A 17,538-nucleotide genomic window follows, 5' to 3' on the forward strand; every position below is an offset into this window, starting at 1 on the left:
AAAATGGGGCACAACAAAATCATATAGTTGTTGTGAGGATTAAATAGGTCAACACCTACAAAGCACTTAGGACACTGTCTGGATGGCACACAGCAAGTGCTCAGCAGTGCTGTTTTATTTCTACAGAGTTGTTTATGGTTCAGTTTTATACCTCAGTAATCTCCTTTCTCTGTCTCTCTCTCTCCCTCCAGGGAAGTGAAAAAAAGAACTGATGAGGGTGACAGCAAATCCATTACCAATCTGAGTGGGACCAGTTCCAAAAAGTCAACCCAGATGAAGAATTGTTGCAATGGTTAAATCCAAAAGATCCTTGGCCCACGAAGCCTTCATTCCCAGAGTACTGAATGTACATGACTTATTTGCTTCCTACATGGAGTGGTACATCCTACGGACACTGTCGTATGGAGAGTTACAGTGTGGGAAATCTGAACTGTGCTCTCAGGTCCCTCCAGAACCTCGGCTCTTTTTTGCTATGTTTCAATGAGTGATTTGGGCCCCCTGGTTAAATATACCTGTCTTATTCTTACAAAGTCTTAACAGATAATGTGTAAATGTTTTTAAAGTGGTAAAAAAAAAAAAAAACAAAACAAAAAAAACAACCCACATGCTCAGATCAAAGCTATAGAAGAAATTCACTGACGTAATTAGGTTCATGTGGTAAATAACCTATGACATTTACTTCCAATATTCAATACTAGAAAACTAATAAAAGGGGGTTACCATCCTAGCTTTGCTGTAAACTAGCCTTGTAGTCTCAGACATGTCGCCAACCCACATTAGATTCATTTCCTCATCTGTAAACAAGCAGCTTGGCCTTTCAGGCCTCGGCCCTCTCAGCTCTGTAGCTCTTTAAGGAGTGAGAAGGAGAGCATGATGGCCCACAGTTAATAAGGACTCTGCGCGTCTGTACTTTTTAAATATTGGGGCATTAATTTTTCTCACTTCTTGTACAAGAACAGAATTTGAGAAAAAATGGTAATGTTTTAAGCTCCAGTGGAGACAGAAAAATCTATTTTTTATGTATGAAGAAAGAAAACATTTGGGGGACAAAAATAGTTTGTATATAAAAGAGGGTATTTTATAATCTCAGAATACTTATAAAGTCAATGGTTTGAATTCACTGTTAAAAATTCTAATGAAAAAATAGAAAGCTACATGCAACTGAAAATACAAGGCCCAGGAAAGTTGTCACACTTCACTTAAAAAAAAAAAAAACACCAGCAAGAGACTGCCTGGGGCTGGTGAACGGGAGGAATTGAGAGTGACTGCTAACGGGTCTGTGGTTTCTTTGCGGGGTGATGAGAATGCTCTGGAATTATAGTGTGGTAATGTTGCACAACTTGGTGAATATACTAAACCCCACGAAACTGTATACTTTACATGGTGAATTTTATGGTATGTGAATTATATCTCTTTCAAAAAATACACTAGTATTGATTTAACATTTTGCCGAATGAAAATATGCATGCTCAAACCTCCCCATGGTTTACCCATGGTTTAAGAGCAGAATCTCCAGAATAACGCAAATCCCCTAACTCCCTGGTTGCCAGCATTCTCCTCCTTAAATAATGAACAGTGAAAGAAATGTTATGTGTAGTTTTGGAAAATCACCTCTTTTGAAGAGGAATTGTGGTTAGGGTACAGGTAACTCAGAGTCCTTTGTCTCAGGTGACTAGGGACTCATCCTCACCAACAGCCTGATAGGTCTTGCCCTCCTAGAAGCTGTGCTGCCTCCCAGACTTCCCCACTGAAATGTCTCCAAAAGCCAAAGGAGTCAATACCTGACCCCAGGGTGGGTCAGCAAGGCATGCTCTTTGGTTTTTGGTTTTGGTTTTCAGTGGCCTGAACCAGCTAAGTTATTCCCAACTAGAGTCTTGAACTTACCTTTGTTCATAGGTCCAGGCCCCAAGTAGCCTGCTGAAAAAACTTAAATAATAGCTCTTATTTATTGTAATACATAAGCTAAAAACATCCCTCTTGTAGAATTAAAACAATTCTATTTATGATTTTTATGATCAGACCTTAAATTCTCCAAGCTTTTTTTTTTTAACGAAAATTGGCCAGTATGTTAGCACACAGAGATTATAAATAGCCACAATGTCCGTTTAGCTTTTCAAAGCGTGCCTTCTCTCTACTGATGAGATCTAGTTGGGTTTTTTTTGGGTTTTTTTTGTTTTTTTTTTTTTACTGGAAAGTTGGTTCTGTCCTCAACAACTCTACCATGGATTCCTGTTTACTGTTTTTTGGTCCCAGGAGAAAAAAAAGTTTACATTTTTTACCAAAAAGAATGCCTTGCTGGTGGGGAATTGTCAAACTGAACCAGGGAGGGATGGTTATTTTTGTGCCATGGTGCGATGAAAGTTTTGCCACTGCTGTTTGCCTAGGTGGCATCTATGGAGCCTAGGTTAGAATAGACCTGACACCTATGTGTTGATATATGGTACTCAAGTTTAGGTGTTCGGTGCAATTGCACAAAACTGTTTTATAATACATGTTATTGTGTTGTCTTTATTTATTTTCCCACAAAGTGTCTATATTTGTCTTACAATCTGTATATAATAGTATACCTTTGATACAGAAGTATTATCTTGGTCTTTGCTTCCGGGTTGTACAGCCAGCACACCCAAATTGATTAGATTACATAGGTGCCTGTGATAAACAAAGCAATCATCTTTAACTAATTGAATAGATATTTTTGCAACAAAATCCAAATCAGAGACTTACTGATAGCTCTGGTTAGCAATCTTGTTTAAAGAAAAGCTTCTTATAGCTCTTTCAGTTGCCTTGCTAGGAAACCAAGATTATTACTAACATTTGATTTCATGAAGGTGTTCTCAAATTTAGAGTATATTTTTGGTAAGAACAAAAATAATAGCTAATGTTTTTAACTTGAACTTAATTTGCTACACTTGCATAGTTCTATGCAAGTAACTCACCTTGTCTCAATTTTTCCTTGGAGAGCTTTTAAAATCACAATTATACTACACTCTTTTTTATGTATCCTGACACATTGGATAATATTTTAGTTTTGTCATGGAAAAGAACATTGGCTATGGAGACATTTTTCACTGTTAACTTTTAACCTCATGCATTTTCATAATTTATTTTTTCCACTTGCTGCTTTAGATGACATATGTGACATTTGATTATTTAATACTAAATGTGATTTGCATGAAGCCAAACCGTACAACCCTCTTGCTGAAGATAAAATTGAGTTTAAAGATATTTATTTTCATATTTGTACAGTGATCGGCTTCAGAGTCACGGTTTTTGTGGGCTTTTATTGTATATGTGTATGAGAAATTTCATATGTATATATTAAGAAGGCCTCTGAGTACTGAATAATTATTTTATGATTTTGATTTACATGGTTTACATTTTCATGGTATTGGCTATATTTCATTTATACTGTTTATTTCTCTTCAAACCATTAATAATTATCCCATAAAGTGTAACTTTTATAGCAATGCAAATGTCTAAGGAACCACAAATATTTTCTACATCATAAATTCAATAAAGCATGCTTGCTTTGGCCTTCTGGTGTTTCCTTCAGCTTTGCTGCAGGCATCGCTGAAGTAATTTTAGTCCTACGATGTGCCTACGTGAAACCCTGCCTCTAAAACACTGGCCTGGGCAGCTGGCTGGGAGAGAAAAGAATGAACACATGGTGTGTGGTACGGTGGCACATCATGTCATCTTGGCCAACGGGGCTACAGATCGACCAGCTTGGGGTGTGACAGCCAGCAACAGTAAGGCTTTCATAGAAAAATTTCAGGACGTGCTCTGGCAGTTCTCATGACCTCAGGGGTTAAGCCCCTCCTCTGACACCCCTGCGTGCCCCCCCCCACCCTGCCTAGCTAACTCCTGTTCATCCTTCTGCTTTAGTTTAAACATCACTTCCTTCAGGAAGTTTCCCTTCTCAACCCCAAACCAGGATGAGGCTGCCTGCTTTCACCTGTAGAGCACCCTTTCTAACTGGTCAGCATCCTTATTGCCCTCATACTTGTTTAACTAGACATATCCTACCTTTCTCATGGAGCGGTTGTGAGGACTAAATGAGTGTATGTATGGAAAGGGCTTAGAATAGTACCTGGCACTTTGATCACCCTCAATGAAAAAAGAAAAACTTTTGAAGCACCACTGATCACACTGGTCTTGCTCAGGGCCCTGGGTACTACCATCAATATGTGACAGAACTCCCAAAATTTACCAGATTACTTGGGGGATGGGGCATTGTAGAGGATTCACTTGGAGGTAAGTTCATTTACCTCCCACGTATATTCTTGGTATTTCATTAGGCACAAAGTTGGGGTATCATATAGGATAGAATATTCTGTAAAGAGTAGATTAAAAGAGAAGGAAATCATTGAGAGAATGAGGGCCTGAAAGTTAGAATGGAAAGTTGTGAATGGAGTCCTTATAAGTGTAGGCTCTCCATTTATTAAGGGGTGACTGGATGAAGTAGTTGAAAGGACGAAGAATGTAACAGAGCTCTGACTGGGCTTTCAAATCTAAATGACAGTAAAAATGGTGGTGGGTATTGGGGTTATTTAAACGGAAACTAACCTTTATGTTTATACTATGACCAATAGCCTGTTGACAAGGATTTCCAGTGTATATATCCAAAAGTCCACAGGATGGGAATGAATCTCCAACAAAGCATATTGTTTTGCAAGCCTTAAAATAAAAAATAACATCTTTAGGCTTCCCTGGTGGCGCAGTGGTTAAGAATCTGCCTGCCAATGCAGGGGACACGGGTTCCAGCCCTGGTCTGGGAAGATCCCACATGCCACGGAGCAACTAAGCCCGTGAGGCACAACTACTGAGCCTGCGCGTCTAGAGCCTGTGCTCCGCAACAAGAGAAGCCACGACAATGAGAAGCCCGCGCACCACAATGAAGAGTAGCCCCTGCTCGCCGCAACTAGAGAAAGCCTGCGCACAGAAACGAAGACCCAACACAGCCATAAATAAATAAATAAATAATAAATAAATTTATAAAGAAAATAAAAATAACATCTTTTCTTTCCAGATCTAGACATTAAGATGCTTTCATAGCTGAAAATGGAAAATAGGCACAAATGCTTCAACTTGAATTACAGGTTAAGATAAATTTTCAAGTGCAAAATTCTAGGAATAATTACCCAGTTTTAAATTTTTTTCTGCACATCAGGTTTATTTGTGAATTTATATTTCTTAAATTTCCGTAGAGTGGGAATTTAGTTGTAATGCCCTTTAACTCGTGACCTCTCAGGCTGGCAGTTCAGGAACCATGTTTCGTGGTATATGACATACATTTTTATAGAGTCCCTCACTGTCCTTAGGATTTGGGCTTTCTGAAAATTTCTCAATCCCAGTTTTCTGGCACATCTTCCCATTGCTGTGCAGCAGGGTAGAACTCAAGAGCTGGATAAAGATCTCTTCAGAGGAAGTTTTATGAGTTCCAGTGTACTTTTAGGAGTAAAACTAATGCTCTTTAATTCGCTACAAATACCTTCTCTTCTTGATCAGTCATTTCAGAAACAGATACATTTACTCTTAGATAATATCCAAAAATTTCTTAACATGACCTCTCAGGCCCTCTGTGATCTGGCTCCTAACTGTTCCTTCGCTAATTCAGTTATGTTTATTGAGCCTGACTGTGTCACGGGTGCAATGCTAGACCCAGGGGATGCAGAGTGAGTAAGACAGATCTGAAGCAGACTACGTTCTGGTGGAGGCTGACAACAAACTTGTAAACAAATAAGATCCACATTCTGCCTCCTCCCCCTCTTTCTCCACCCCAAAGTCCCCAGTCGGGCACAGGAAACTGTCCCTCCATCAAGCCTTGCTCTCTCCCCTTCAGCCCTTTACTCAGCTCCGCTTTCTGCCTGGAACACCACCCTGTCTGCTCTCGGCATCTGCCTGCCCAACTCCTGTCTGTCCTGCACATCTCATTTCCGAGACTGCTTCCTCCCAGCAGCTCTACCCAACCCTGGGGTCTGAGCTAGAGCCTCTCCCCCATGATTTCTACCCCCAGTGCCCATCGTAGACTTGGTGAGACTGCATGTGAAGAGCAGGTTGTGTGCCTGGCATGCTGGATGACTTCTGTCTCCTGCAGCCCTTTAGACTTTACTGAGTGGGGGTAACCCTTCCCCACTCTCAGTGCACACTTCAGCAGCCTCATGACTTAAGATTCCTCTAGATCAGGGTCTCAAGGTTTTTTTTAATGTCACAGACTCCTCTGAAGCTGAGGAGCCCCTTGGAATAATGTTTTTAAATGAATAAAATGAAATACATAGGATTATTAAGGAAACCAATGATATTGAAACACTGTTCCCAAGATACTTAAAATTTTGGGGGGAATTTCCTGGTGGTCCAGTGGTTAGGACTCTGCAGTCTCACTGCTGAGGGCCTGGGTTCAATCCCTGGTCGGGGAACTAAAATCCCACAAGCTGCACGGCGTGGCCAAAAAACAAAGAAAAGAAAGAAGTTCAAAGAAATAAACATTTTTTAAAAAATAAAATAAAATTTTGTGATATCTGACAGTATTGGTGCTGCTTTATTGGCACATTAAACTACAAGATCTGATGGTAGGTCTATTACTTACCATAATTTTGACATCATGATGAAGGTAAATGGTATTTTGCGACATCTGCAAAGAATCTAACGTAGAGTATAAATATCTATGATTTCTACTGGTGACACAGTCACAGATACCAATAATCCTATTGCGGTTTGTTGCTAGCATTTTATATTAAATGAAATGCTAAATTCCAATCAGAGTTTAGTAAAAAATAAACATGTAATTTTTTCCCATCCAAGGTAGAAATATCGATTTTTACCCATAGACCCAATGGGTCCATGGCCCTAAGTAGGAACCCCTGCCCTGGGTGAGAAGCTGCAAACATAGTATATTCAGAAGAGAATTCCCACATAGTAATCAAAACTCCAAGCTTGACTTAGTGGTATTAGTCCTCTCCCTGATCCAGCTCAGTTCTGCTTCAGCCTGGAAGCTTGCTGTGGGAAGGGGGGCTTGGTCCCCCTGCTCTGTCCTACATCCCTGACTACCACTTACTGGTGATACACTCCCCTCCAGGTGCCAAGCAAGGGGAGCATGCTGGCTAACATTATAGATGCTGTTTTATATGTTAGCAAGCCAAATCTCACAGAAGAAAAAGAATGCATGTGGCCAATTGTTCTTGACCATTAAGTGTGCTGAAGTTTAAGGATAAAATGTGGTCCTTGCAGGAATGTGTAGTAATCCACCTCCTCCCTTTATAACTGCAGCTCTGAAACTAGTCTGACTTAATCATCCCTCTTACAGCCATGTACATGGGCTGAGGAAGTAAGAAAGGTTAAAGATTGAGGATAATTGGGTTAAGAAGCAGAAATATTGAATGTTTTCTGGGGTGAGATGGCATATCATTTTTCCTCTCTAAAACCCCACTGAAACTAGAATCAAATGGGTTTTTCTTTTAAAGATACAGAGCCACAAAGGCAGAAGACAACAGGAACAAAATAATGAAGCTGGAGAGTAGATGGAAAACTTGGAACCGAGTTGTTAACAACCTAAGAAAGCTGAATTCTAAGCCAGTGGGGGAAAGCTGAGAGCAATCTAGGTTTACATTGCAGATTTCCCAAAGGCAGAAGCACGTACCTCTGGAACTGGGAGTATAAGGGAAGGTGGGGTGAAAGTAGTTTGAGAAGCAGTTTTATCCTTAAGTATTGTTCTCTCATGCTATGCCACTACTACTCTGACCAAAGTCTGGAGTTGTACTTTCTGGAGTAAAACAGAGGGATGCTAGATTGGGGGCTACATAAGGCACGGTTGAGTGTGTTGGTACTATTCAAAAAGCAGGGGAGTTAAATGACAATATGTAATCTGAGTGCTAAGTGCTAAAAGCTAATACTACCTACTCAGCTTTCAGGACACTGATGCTTTTATCTTCCAGAGACTGAAAGACTTTTCCCTGGAGTACTGACCAGATAAGAGGAAAGACCTTTTCTAAGAAATGCACCCTGCCTCCATCACCCTACAGTAAAGTTCAAAGTTGGCAAGTCGCTCCCATCACTCAGAGCTTTCAATCAGGATGTTAGCTCCCCTGAACACCTGAAGGATCACTGGATTTTTGTGGAAAGGTTCTAACATGGAAAACGGAGACCAAATGAAACAGAAAAATATCAACTTAGGGAAACAGAGCTTATGCAGAGAAAAAAAATCTATCATTAATATATTTAGAGAGATAGACAAAACTACTGCAGCCATGAAACAAGAACAAGGTACTATCAAATAAGGAACATTCATAAATCAAAAATAAGATCTTAGAAATTAAAAACATGACAGCAGAAGTTTACAAAAAAGTAAACAATATAGGGCTTCCCTGGTGGCGCAGTGGTTGAGAATCTGCCTGCTAATGCAGGGGACACGGGTTCGAGCCCTGGTCTGGGAAGATCCCACATGCCGCAGAGCAACTAGGCCCGTGAGCCACAACTACTGAGCCTGCGCGTCTGGAGCCTGTGCTCCGCAACAAGAGAGGCCACAATAGTGAGAGGCCCGCGCACCGCGATTAAGAGTGGCCCCCGTTTGCCGCAGCTAGAGGAAGCCCTCGCACAGAAACAAAGACCCAACACAGCCAAATAAATAAATAAATAAATAATTAATTAAAGGTGCTAATAATTAAAAAAAAAAAAAAAGTAAACAATATAGAGTTTGGAAGACAGATTTGAGGAGTCTTCCAGAAAGAAAAGTTCAAAGAAAGAGAAACCAGGAGAGGAAGGAAGTCCAATATCCAAAAATAGCTGTTACAGAAGGGGACAACAGAGAAAGCAGGATAACACAATCAAATGTCAAAAGCAAATGATAGAATCTCCCCTCTCTGCTCCCTGTTGGTTATTGGTTAGATCTTTCTGGAGAACTCACCTGGGAGGCTGCTGTAGCTCGCCTGCCTATATCCCACTTCTACTGCCTATCAGCTGCATAGAATGAATGACACCTGGAACGAAGATGACAGTAGGGCATGGTAAGGGGCTGGACCCCACCCCCAAGGGTAGGCAGGGAGAGAAACAGAGAGGAAGACTATGTAGATGGGTGTCTGAGTACCTGGGACAGAAGCTGGGATATTCCTAACCAGGGCATGTAAGGGAGAAAAGCCAATCTGCTTTGCACTCAAAGGAGCTTAGAGCCAGGAAGCCAACTCAAGGTCCACTACTTTTGGAGGAAGGAGCTGAGTAAATCTCAGCTTCAATCTGTTTGCCCATAGTGTGATAAAGAGCAGTGGGTTTAGTATTGAAGCTTCTGGGAAAGAACCACAAACACAGGGTTTTTCTAAACATACTGGGTTGGCCAAAAAGTTCATTCGGCTTTTTTCCATAAAATGCTACGGAAAATACCTGAGCTGGTCGAGTTCCTGCCAGCAGCCTGTACTCAGCCCTGCTGCTGTGTCTCATTTCTACACCACCTATACCTGGGATCCTTCACCACTTTCCTCCTTTCCACCAGCCTTGCCTCCCTGAATATTCATGTATACTTTTATATATACTTTTTATATATGTATATCTATATGTATTTCATGTATATTATATGGTGCTAAACTCAGTCAGCTGTATCCCCTCCCAGGATTTGCCTGGTGCCTTCCCCTTAGAGGATGACTCCTGTCCTTTCCCCAACCAAAGACTGCATGATATAAGCTTGCCAGTTCCAGCCCTTCATTCCTGTCATCCTTCCCCATTTCTTCATTATGTCCCACTGCATTTCAGAAAGCACCAGAACTACTCACCTTGACTGTCAAAAGAAAACTTTAAGGCTTTTGGAAACTGTCCTGTCCCATTAACCAGACCAGAAAGTGGCCAGGAATCTAGAATTTAATGCCACATGTAAGTCTTTAACAATCAGATAAAATGCTCAGAACCGAAGAGGGTCTGTGGCCCCTTCACCTCTCTCTGAAGATGTCCAATAATTGGCTATTTCAGAGAAATATCTGTTTATCATTCATGTAAATATGTGAAATTCTCTAAAACCCTTGGATTGAAATGGAGAAAGCTGGGGAGGGAGGTGGCTGAGAGGCAAGCTGAGATCTGTAAGCATCTACTAGAAATGTAAGCCCCTCCAAGCTATATGTTGTCTCCACGCTCCCTCACTCACAGACTGAATGAAGCTCCTCCTACAGACTGTTTCAGGAGGTCGTTCTGAGACATTCCTAGAGCTCCTTCCTGCTTCCTGTTCAGTCAGCCTGCATCCCACCCCCACCCCCAGCACCACCACCCGGATGGGTGATCCACCACCACCGGCAGCCTGGCTGCAGAATGGATCTCTTAATGGTGGCAGCCATACTCATATTCCCTTGACCTCCTGAGAAGGCATAAGCGGACCCTGTCCTAGCTTCTTCTGTTAACTGGGTTGAAGCAGGAACTTGTCTCCCTGGAAGGAAGGCTGGAACCCCAGACCCTTCAGAAGGCCATGGCAGAACAGCATAGCTCGGGGCTGTGCTTGTTCCACTCGATGTAGGTTAAGTATAAGTAAAAGATTCAGATCACCCCTTTCCCTTTGGAAGGAAATTTCTGGCTGAAGTGGCCAGAGAATGATTTCAGAGAAAGATGATAAACATGAACAAAGAGCAGCAGAACTACAGCACAAGCAAAACGTTACAAAATCCTTGAGCATATGTTTTTACAATTTTCAGGCCAAATGTGTGACCCTTGGAGAGGATGCAAATTTTAAGGTCAAAGTCACAAGGATGGAATGTGGAAAAAATCATCAGAGTTAGAATCCTAACTCTGACATTTGACAAGTGACTTAACATTTCTGAGCCCCAGTTTCTTCATCTGAGAAAGGGAGAATAACTGTACATCTGTACCCAAAACATCATTCACTATTAACGTGCTGGTGATTCCCAAAGCCACTTCTCTGCACTATCCTTTCCTCTGAGCTCCAATTGTACTGCCAACAACCAGGGGAAGCTCCATCTTGCTCCAAAGACAATGCAAATTAATTCAAATTTTCCAAACCATCCACCACCCCACTAAACTGTTTTCTAATGTCAGGGAATGGATGTCACTATACATCTACTCAGACCATACACCGAGTCAGTCACTGGGTTCTAATTTTGGTATCAAGTTGCCCCTTTTCCTCTACTTTTTACTGCCTCTGCTTATAGTTCAGCTTCTCACTCTTTCTTTCCTGAATAATTACAATAGAGTCTCATATCCCCAGGGCTTAGAATAGTGGCTAGTGTACAGCAATACCTTAATAGTACTTGAATCAATCCAAAGTCTGGACTGAGGGGGCAGATAAATTACTACATCAGTGTGATGAGTGCTATGGTATGTGAGGTCCTGCCACAGGAGGAAGTACTCAGCTGATGAGGAGGACTGTAGGGTCACATAAAGGGGTCACAATGAAGATGACCTTGAGAGGCATCTTGCATTTAACAATTAAAATATTTGAGTACTTACTATGTGCCAGGAACCATGCCAGACATTAACAGTCACCAAGACACAGGCCTTGCCTCCATGGAGATCATTATCTTATGTAGTAGAAAGTCTCACATGCTCAAACTGTCTAATCAAAATATACACTTGGATGTCCAAAGTTTATCTCAAAAGTGAACTCCTGGGCTTCCCTGGTGGCGCAATGGTTGAGAATCTGCCTGCCAATGCAGGGGACATGGGTTCGAGCCCTGGTCTGGGAAGATCCCACATGCCGCGGAGCAACTGGGCCCGTGAGCCACAATTACTGAGCCTGCACGTCTGGAGCCTGTGCTCCGCAACAAGAGAGGCCGCGATAGTGAGAGGCCCGCGCACCGCGATGAAGAGTGGCCCCCGCTTGCCGCAACTAGAGAAAGCCCTCGCACAGAAACGAAGACCCAACACAGCCATAAATAAATAAATTAATTAAAAAAAAAAAAAAAAAAAGTGAACTCCTAATTCCCTGTGCCACCACTGCCACCACCCAATCACACATACCAAACCTGCTCCAATCACAGTATTTCCCACATCAGTTAATGGCACCTTTCTCTTGCCAGTTTTTCAGGCCAAAACTTTTGGTGTCATCCTTGATTTTGTTTCTAACAATCTGCTTCTGATCCATCAGTAAATCCTATTATCCCTACCTTCAAAATGAATCCAGAATATGACCTCTTCTTGCCTCCTCTGCTACTACGATTACTGCAGTAGTTTCATAACTAATCACCCTGCTTCTTCCTGAGACCATGAGAATGTGGTCTATGTTGAGGATAGACCATGCCTATCCTCAACATAGAAGCCTTATAGTGCTCAGGGAGGGTACTGGCTACAGATGACAGACAGATGGATGGATAGACAGATAGAGGTATATAAAACCAAGAGACCAGGTAAGGTCACCAAAGGAATGAGTATAAATGAAGGACAGATCTAAGGACTGGGCCCTGGGACATTCCAACGTTAAGAAATTGAAAGGGAGGGACTTCCCTGGTGGTCCAGTGGTTAAGACTCCACGTTTCTACTGCAGGGAGCACAGGTTCTATCCCTGGTCGGGCAACTAAGATCCCACATGCCGTGAGGTGCAGCCAACAAAAAAGAAAAAGAAAAAGAAAAGAAACTGGAAGGGAAAGAGGAACCAGTAAGCAGAGGAGACTGAGAAGCAGTAGCAGGGAGGAAGGAGGAAATCCAGAAGAGTGTGGCATACTGGAAGCCAAGAGGGGAAAATATGGCAAGGAGAAAGTGATCAACTGCATGAAAAATTCTGAACTGGCCAAGTAAGATGAGGATCCAGAGCTGAACACTAGATTTAGCAATACAGAGATCACTCATGGCTTTGAGAACAGGCTCACATGTGATGGAGGTGAAGGCATGACTGGGATGGATTCAAGGGAGAATGAAAGAAGAGCAGTTGGTGATAGCAAGTGTAATCAATTCAAGGAGGTTTGTTCCACAGAGGTGCAGAAAAACAAGGATACAGCTGTAAGAGGAAGTGGGACGCAGAGAGGGTTTTTTTTGAAGGTGAGAGACGTAAAGTATTTGATGTTGACATGAATGATGCAGTTGAGGAGTGATAAACTGATGATGCAGGAGAGCAAAGGGAGAATGCTGGAGCCCTGTGGTGGTTACAGGTGAGGGGATGAGAGCAAATGTCCAAGTCCAGGAGATGGCCTTGGAAAAAGCACAGAACTTTGCTGGTGGTTAATAGAGAGAAGGAAGCATTAATGAGGTAAGAATTTGAATATTAGAAGAAAGGTTGCTCCCACATGTACGACAGTGTGGGCAAAGACTCAAAAGGGTAAGTGAGGAGCTGGGAAGGGACCATGGCTGGGGATGGATGGAGGGGTATGAAGAACCAAAGCTGAAAGCCACAGATGGAGATGGATTCTGGAAGTTACCAGGGCAAATTACTATTACAGCATACGCAGTGGGTGTCCAAGGTGGTTGAGTTGTTGATCATGTGTGTGAAGAAGGTGCTCTTGGAAGACAAGCAGCAAGAAAGATTGCAGAGAGGTTCTAGATGCAGGCAGCCTTGGGCATGAGGCTAGAGGCACGGTGCAGGTGTGGCATCCTAGTGTCCATCCAGAGACTGGGGATGTCTGAGGGTAGGAGGAGAGAACTGGGAAGCAGAAAGACAAAGAGGCTGCCCTGAGTGGATGGAAGGGACCTCTGTTTTGGACACCTCATTTCTCTCAGAAGGTGGCACGTCTGCATTTCCACCTTCTGACCTACCACAGAGGAGCCAAAAGCTGCAGTAAGGACAGGAAGTGCTGTGGCTTCCTCATGGTGTGGGATGGGGGACTGTGGGATGCCCCTGCCTCACTGATTCCTCAGGAAATCCAGGGTGGCTCAACATACCATCAAACCAGGAGGTGGGGGCAGGACTCTTCCTCTGATAGGACCCAGCACTTAGCACAATGTGTCCTGCTAGCAGGATGCAGAAAAGCCAGGGATGGGAAGAAGCATGACTGTGTCGCTCCTCTGAAGGGTGATTCTGTGCCTAACAGATTGGGAGCCAGGCCCCTGCGGTGGCCCCAAGGTGAGGAGGCACAAGGCCCAGGCCTGCTGAGCCACACCCTCCAGTGTTTTCCTAAGCATCCCAAAGATCATAGGAGGTCCTTGTGGCAGGCACATCCTCCGTGCCTGCTGGGAGCTGGGCAGAGAGAGCACAGAGCAAGGAGAGGAGAGGGAGGCCCGGAATGAAGGAATTGACTCAGAAGGGTCACAGCAGCATCACGTGGGAAGCTGAGGTTAATGTGCACACATCCTGGCTTAGGTGGGACGGGTCCTTCCCGTGTATCCCTACCTGCCACGTGCCAGCATTGGCTTTTTGCTGCTGACCAAGTTTTGCAACAAAGGGTTAGGGGCAGAGAGATGAGCTGGAACCAAGACCTGCAGGATTCTCAGTTCTCAGCAAAATCAAGAGCTGAGAGAAGACAGGGTCAGAGCCTATGATTCATGCAGGATGCTGTAGAGGGATGAAGCCTTGCTCATCCCATCCTATAACCCTAGCACAAGCCCCACCTTCCAGCTCCCCCTCGGCTCAAGAAGTAAAATCAGAATGAAAACTCTCACGGCAGGGCACAAAATCAAATATTCACTACTCCAGAATTGCTGGTAGATGCTAGGGATACAGCAATGCTTGCTCGGGAACTCTGGAGTTCGCTTCTGCCCTCTGAGATACCATACTGGCGTGGCGAATGGCTCTGACCTTCTGGAGCCCTTCTTTGGTCTCTGCAGAGAGCATTTCAGAATTCTACAGAGAGCATTTCAGGCAACTGAGTACCTGCAGTGCGAGAGAATGGCTTCTCCACAAAATCACTTCTCTTGTTGAACACTAAGTCCCAGCAAATAGGGACCGTGGCTGCTTTGTTTTTGCACCTCCTCACTGCAGCCCAGGCAGGGAGTGCAAAAAACACAGGATGGGCACAGGAATAAACCCCAAGGAGAAGCTGCTTCCTGCACCTGTGAGAGGGGACTGAGCCTCTGCTCTTCACCATTCATCCAAAGCCCGCTGCTCCAGCTGCCCCACAGCACAGGCCTGGGCTCTCACACAATGAAGGACAAGAATGGCTCCTGTGTCTATGGCAGGGACAGGAAATAAGGGAGGACAGCCTTGAGTGCGGGTGGGGATGTGAGGAACGAGCACAAGGCAGGCATGTGAGGTGCTGGGGGACGCAGAGGACCAGATGCCTAATGGGGCTTGTAGAGGACTGTCCATTCCCATGCACAGAGACAATGAGGCCAGGACCCTGAATACTTGATCTGGACGAGAGCATGGGGAGGAAAGAGGGGGGAAGGAGATCTCTGTTTCCAGAAGGAGGGGTGCATGCTGCCAACTGCCCCCCTTTCCCGCCTTGTCCCCCTCCTCCACTGTAACTTCTCTGGGTCCACAGCCAGGCAAAGAGCATACTGGGGGCTTTCCAGAGTGTATCATTCCCAAGGTCAAGCCCCACACAGAGGCCTCAGGGGCAGGGCCCTGGGCAGGCAGCCGGACACATGGGAATCCAGACAGTGGGAAGGGAAAGGAAGCCAATCTCTTGCAGTAAATTGTGCTGGCAGCTGGGGCGCATCAGGGGAGAGGGTCAGGGGAAAGTGAGAGGCCAGAGCAGAGTCTCACACACACTCAGAGACACATGCGTACAGACACCTAGCCACACAGACACAGACACAGGGGGACATAAAGTCAACAGTGCCACTCAGAAGCTAACTCAGAGACGTTCAGGAAACACACCTACATAGACTCATGAACACCCTGAGTCAGACATGCCCCAGCAGACTCTGGCACCACACACATGCAGACAGACACAGCCCATCTTGCAGGCCCACAAACACAAATGCATTCCCAATCCATCCTTCCCAGCCTTTCTCCCCGATAAAACTCCCAGGCCACCTCAGGCCAGGCCTGTTTATCCACCTCTAAACTCTGGTTTGTAATTTCTATCCCACTGCCTGTCCTTTAATCAGGACAGTCTTGGATCCACGTGCACACCCTGGTCTCAACAAGTTGGCTGTGTGCTTTTAAAGGAATGCCACGGTCACCAAGTGAGTCCTCTGCCCTCTTCAACAGCCCCATCCTTCACCTACACTCCCATCCCTACCTCCGGGAGCGTCCCCAGTTTACTGCAGGCTCCTGACCCTCGGTCTCTCTGATGCAGCAGAAACAGAATCTAAAGGAAGAGTAAACCAGACAGACCTACTCTGTCAAAACCCCCCTCAGGAAACTGTGAAGAACCAGCTCCTGACTCCTCAGGAAGGAGCCCCTGATGCAGGGCATGGCCACATGTATCGCTCTACCCCAAACTTGAACTGCAGCCCATGCCTTTCAACCCTAACCCTAACCTCAACTCCAACCCCATTCACAAACAGCTCTAAAACCAGTCCCTCAAGTGAGACCCTCAGAATAACTGTACCTCATAAAGGTAATGCTGGTGGGTATTACCCAAAAAATGTTTACATGGCCAGGTAAGCTCAGGATAGAAAACTGCGATGTTCCCTCTCCCCAGGAGCTAGATGCCTACTTCCCTCTAGTCGGATCGCAGCTTCAGGGATCATACAGCCGTTTATAACTCTCAAGTGCAGAGGGCCAGAAAATGTCCAAAACCTCTCATCTAAGCCAGATCAATAGCACACAATATGCATAAGGTTAAGTCCCTCTCCAGACTATCTTAGAAGATTAAAACTGACCCCCAACACAAAATTTATCTCCTTGACCCATTTTGACCCCAATTTTAAACTCAAACAGTACCCTACTCCAACCCTAACACAATCCTAATCTAAGATGCACTAGCTCTTTTTTTTTTTTTTAAAGATCGAGTTAGCTTTCTTGAATAGTTCATGAATTGGGCAGCATCCGTTTAGCAAGTAGAGGGGAGCTCTAAAAGGCTATCGAAAAGGAGAGGTTTTTAAAAGTAAGACAAGGAAGTCAAAAACAAAAAAAATTATTTCAGGGTTAGGTAATCTATCTATAGGGGATGAAGGAGATCTACGTGCCAGGTTACCTCATCTTCCTTTGGGGGATGGAAAGGATTACGTCACTGGTGCGGACCAGAAATTTCCACACTGATCAGTTTGGATTACATTCTTGGAGAAGGTTGTAACTGCAATAAGGTCAGGTATTAAGTCTTCCTTTTAGCACAAGTGACTCCATTTTGGGCCTGTCATTTCTTTTTTAACAGGGAAATGGTGCCAGATCAACTCAGATAGGACACCCCTACTCCACCCACACTTCAGAGTGCTGGAGAAGAAAGCAGATTTTTATAGAACCTTTCAATTCTCACCATGTAGATAAGCAGATTCTCCAGCTACTGGTGAGATCTACAAGATGCACTAGCTCTTATCAACAGGAACCATAAACGCAATTCCAAATCCTACTTTAACATCACCGTGATTCCAGCCCTATGCTTACCACGACCTACCTCCAATCCGTAACCACTATGTCAATGCTGTTCCAAGCACAGTCCTAACTCTAACCCTGTCCCTAGGTAGCCACACATTGAGTAATGTCTGCAACTACGCTGGGCACACAAATATCACACACTTATGAAGGTAACAGGTCATCTGCAGTCCAGGAAGCAGTAGCTCCCTCAGTAACAGCTGCACAGT

General features: G+C 44.1%; 1 protein-coding gene across 2 annotated transcripts in view; it reads left to right on the forward strand.

Moving 5' to 3' along the window:
* The window catches only part of RASEF (RAS and EF-hand domain containing), an 86,982-nt gene extending 83,450 nt beyond the window's left edge, over nt 1–3,532 (forward strand). For both annotated transcript variants that reach the window (XM_036855915.1, XM_036855916.1), the window contains one exon: nt 192–3,532. In XM_036855915.1, the coding sequence (XP_036711810.1) occupies nt 192–297 (106 nt within the window). In that variant the 3' untranslated portion in view covers nt 298–3,532. The remainder of the gene's footprint in view (nt 1–191) is intronic.
* Nucleotides 3,533–17,538: the final 14,006 nt, after the last annotated feature.

This window comes from Balaenoptera musculus, chromosome 6 (genome assembly GCF_009873245.2).
Source record: "Balaenoptera musculus isolate JJ_BM4_2016_0621 chromosome 6, mBalMus1.pri.v3, whole genome shotgun sequence".
NCBI classification, from domain to species: Eukaryota; Metazoa; Chordata; class Mammalia; order Artiodactyla; family Balaenopteridae; genus Balaenoptera; species Balaenoptera musculus.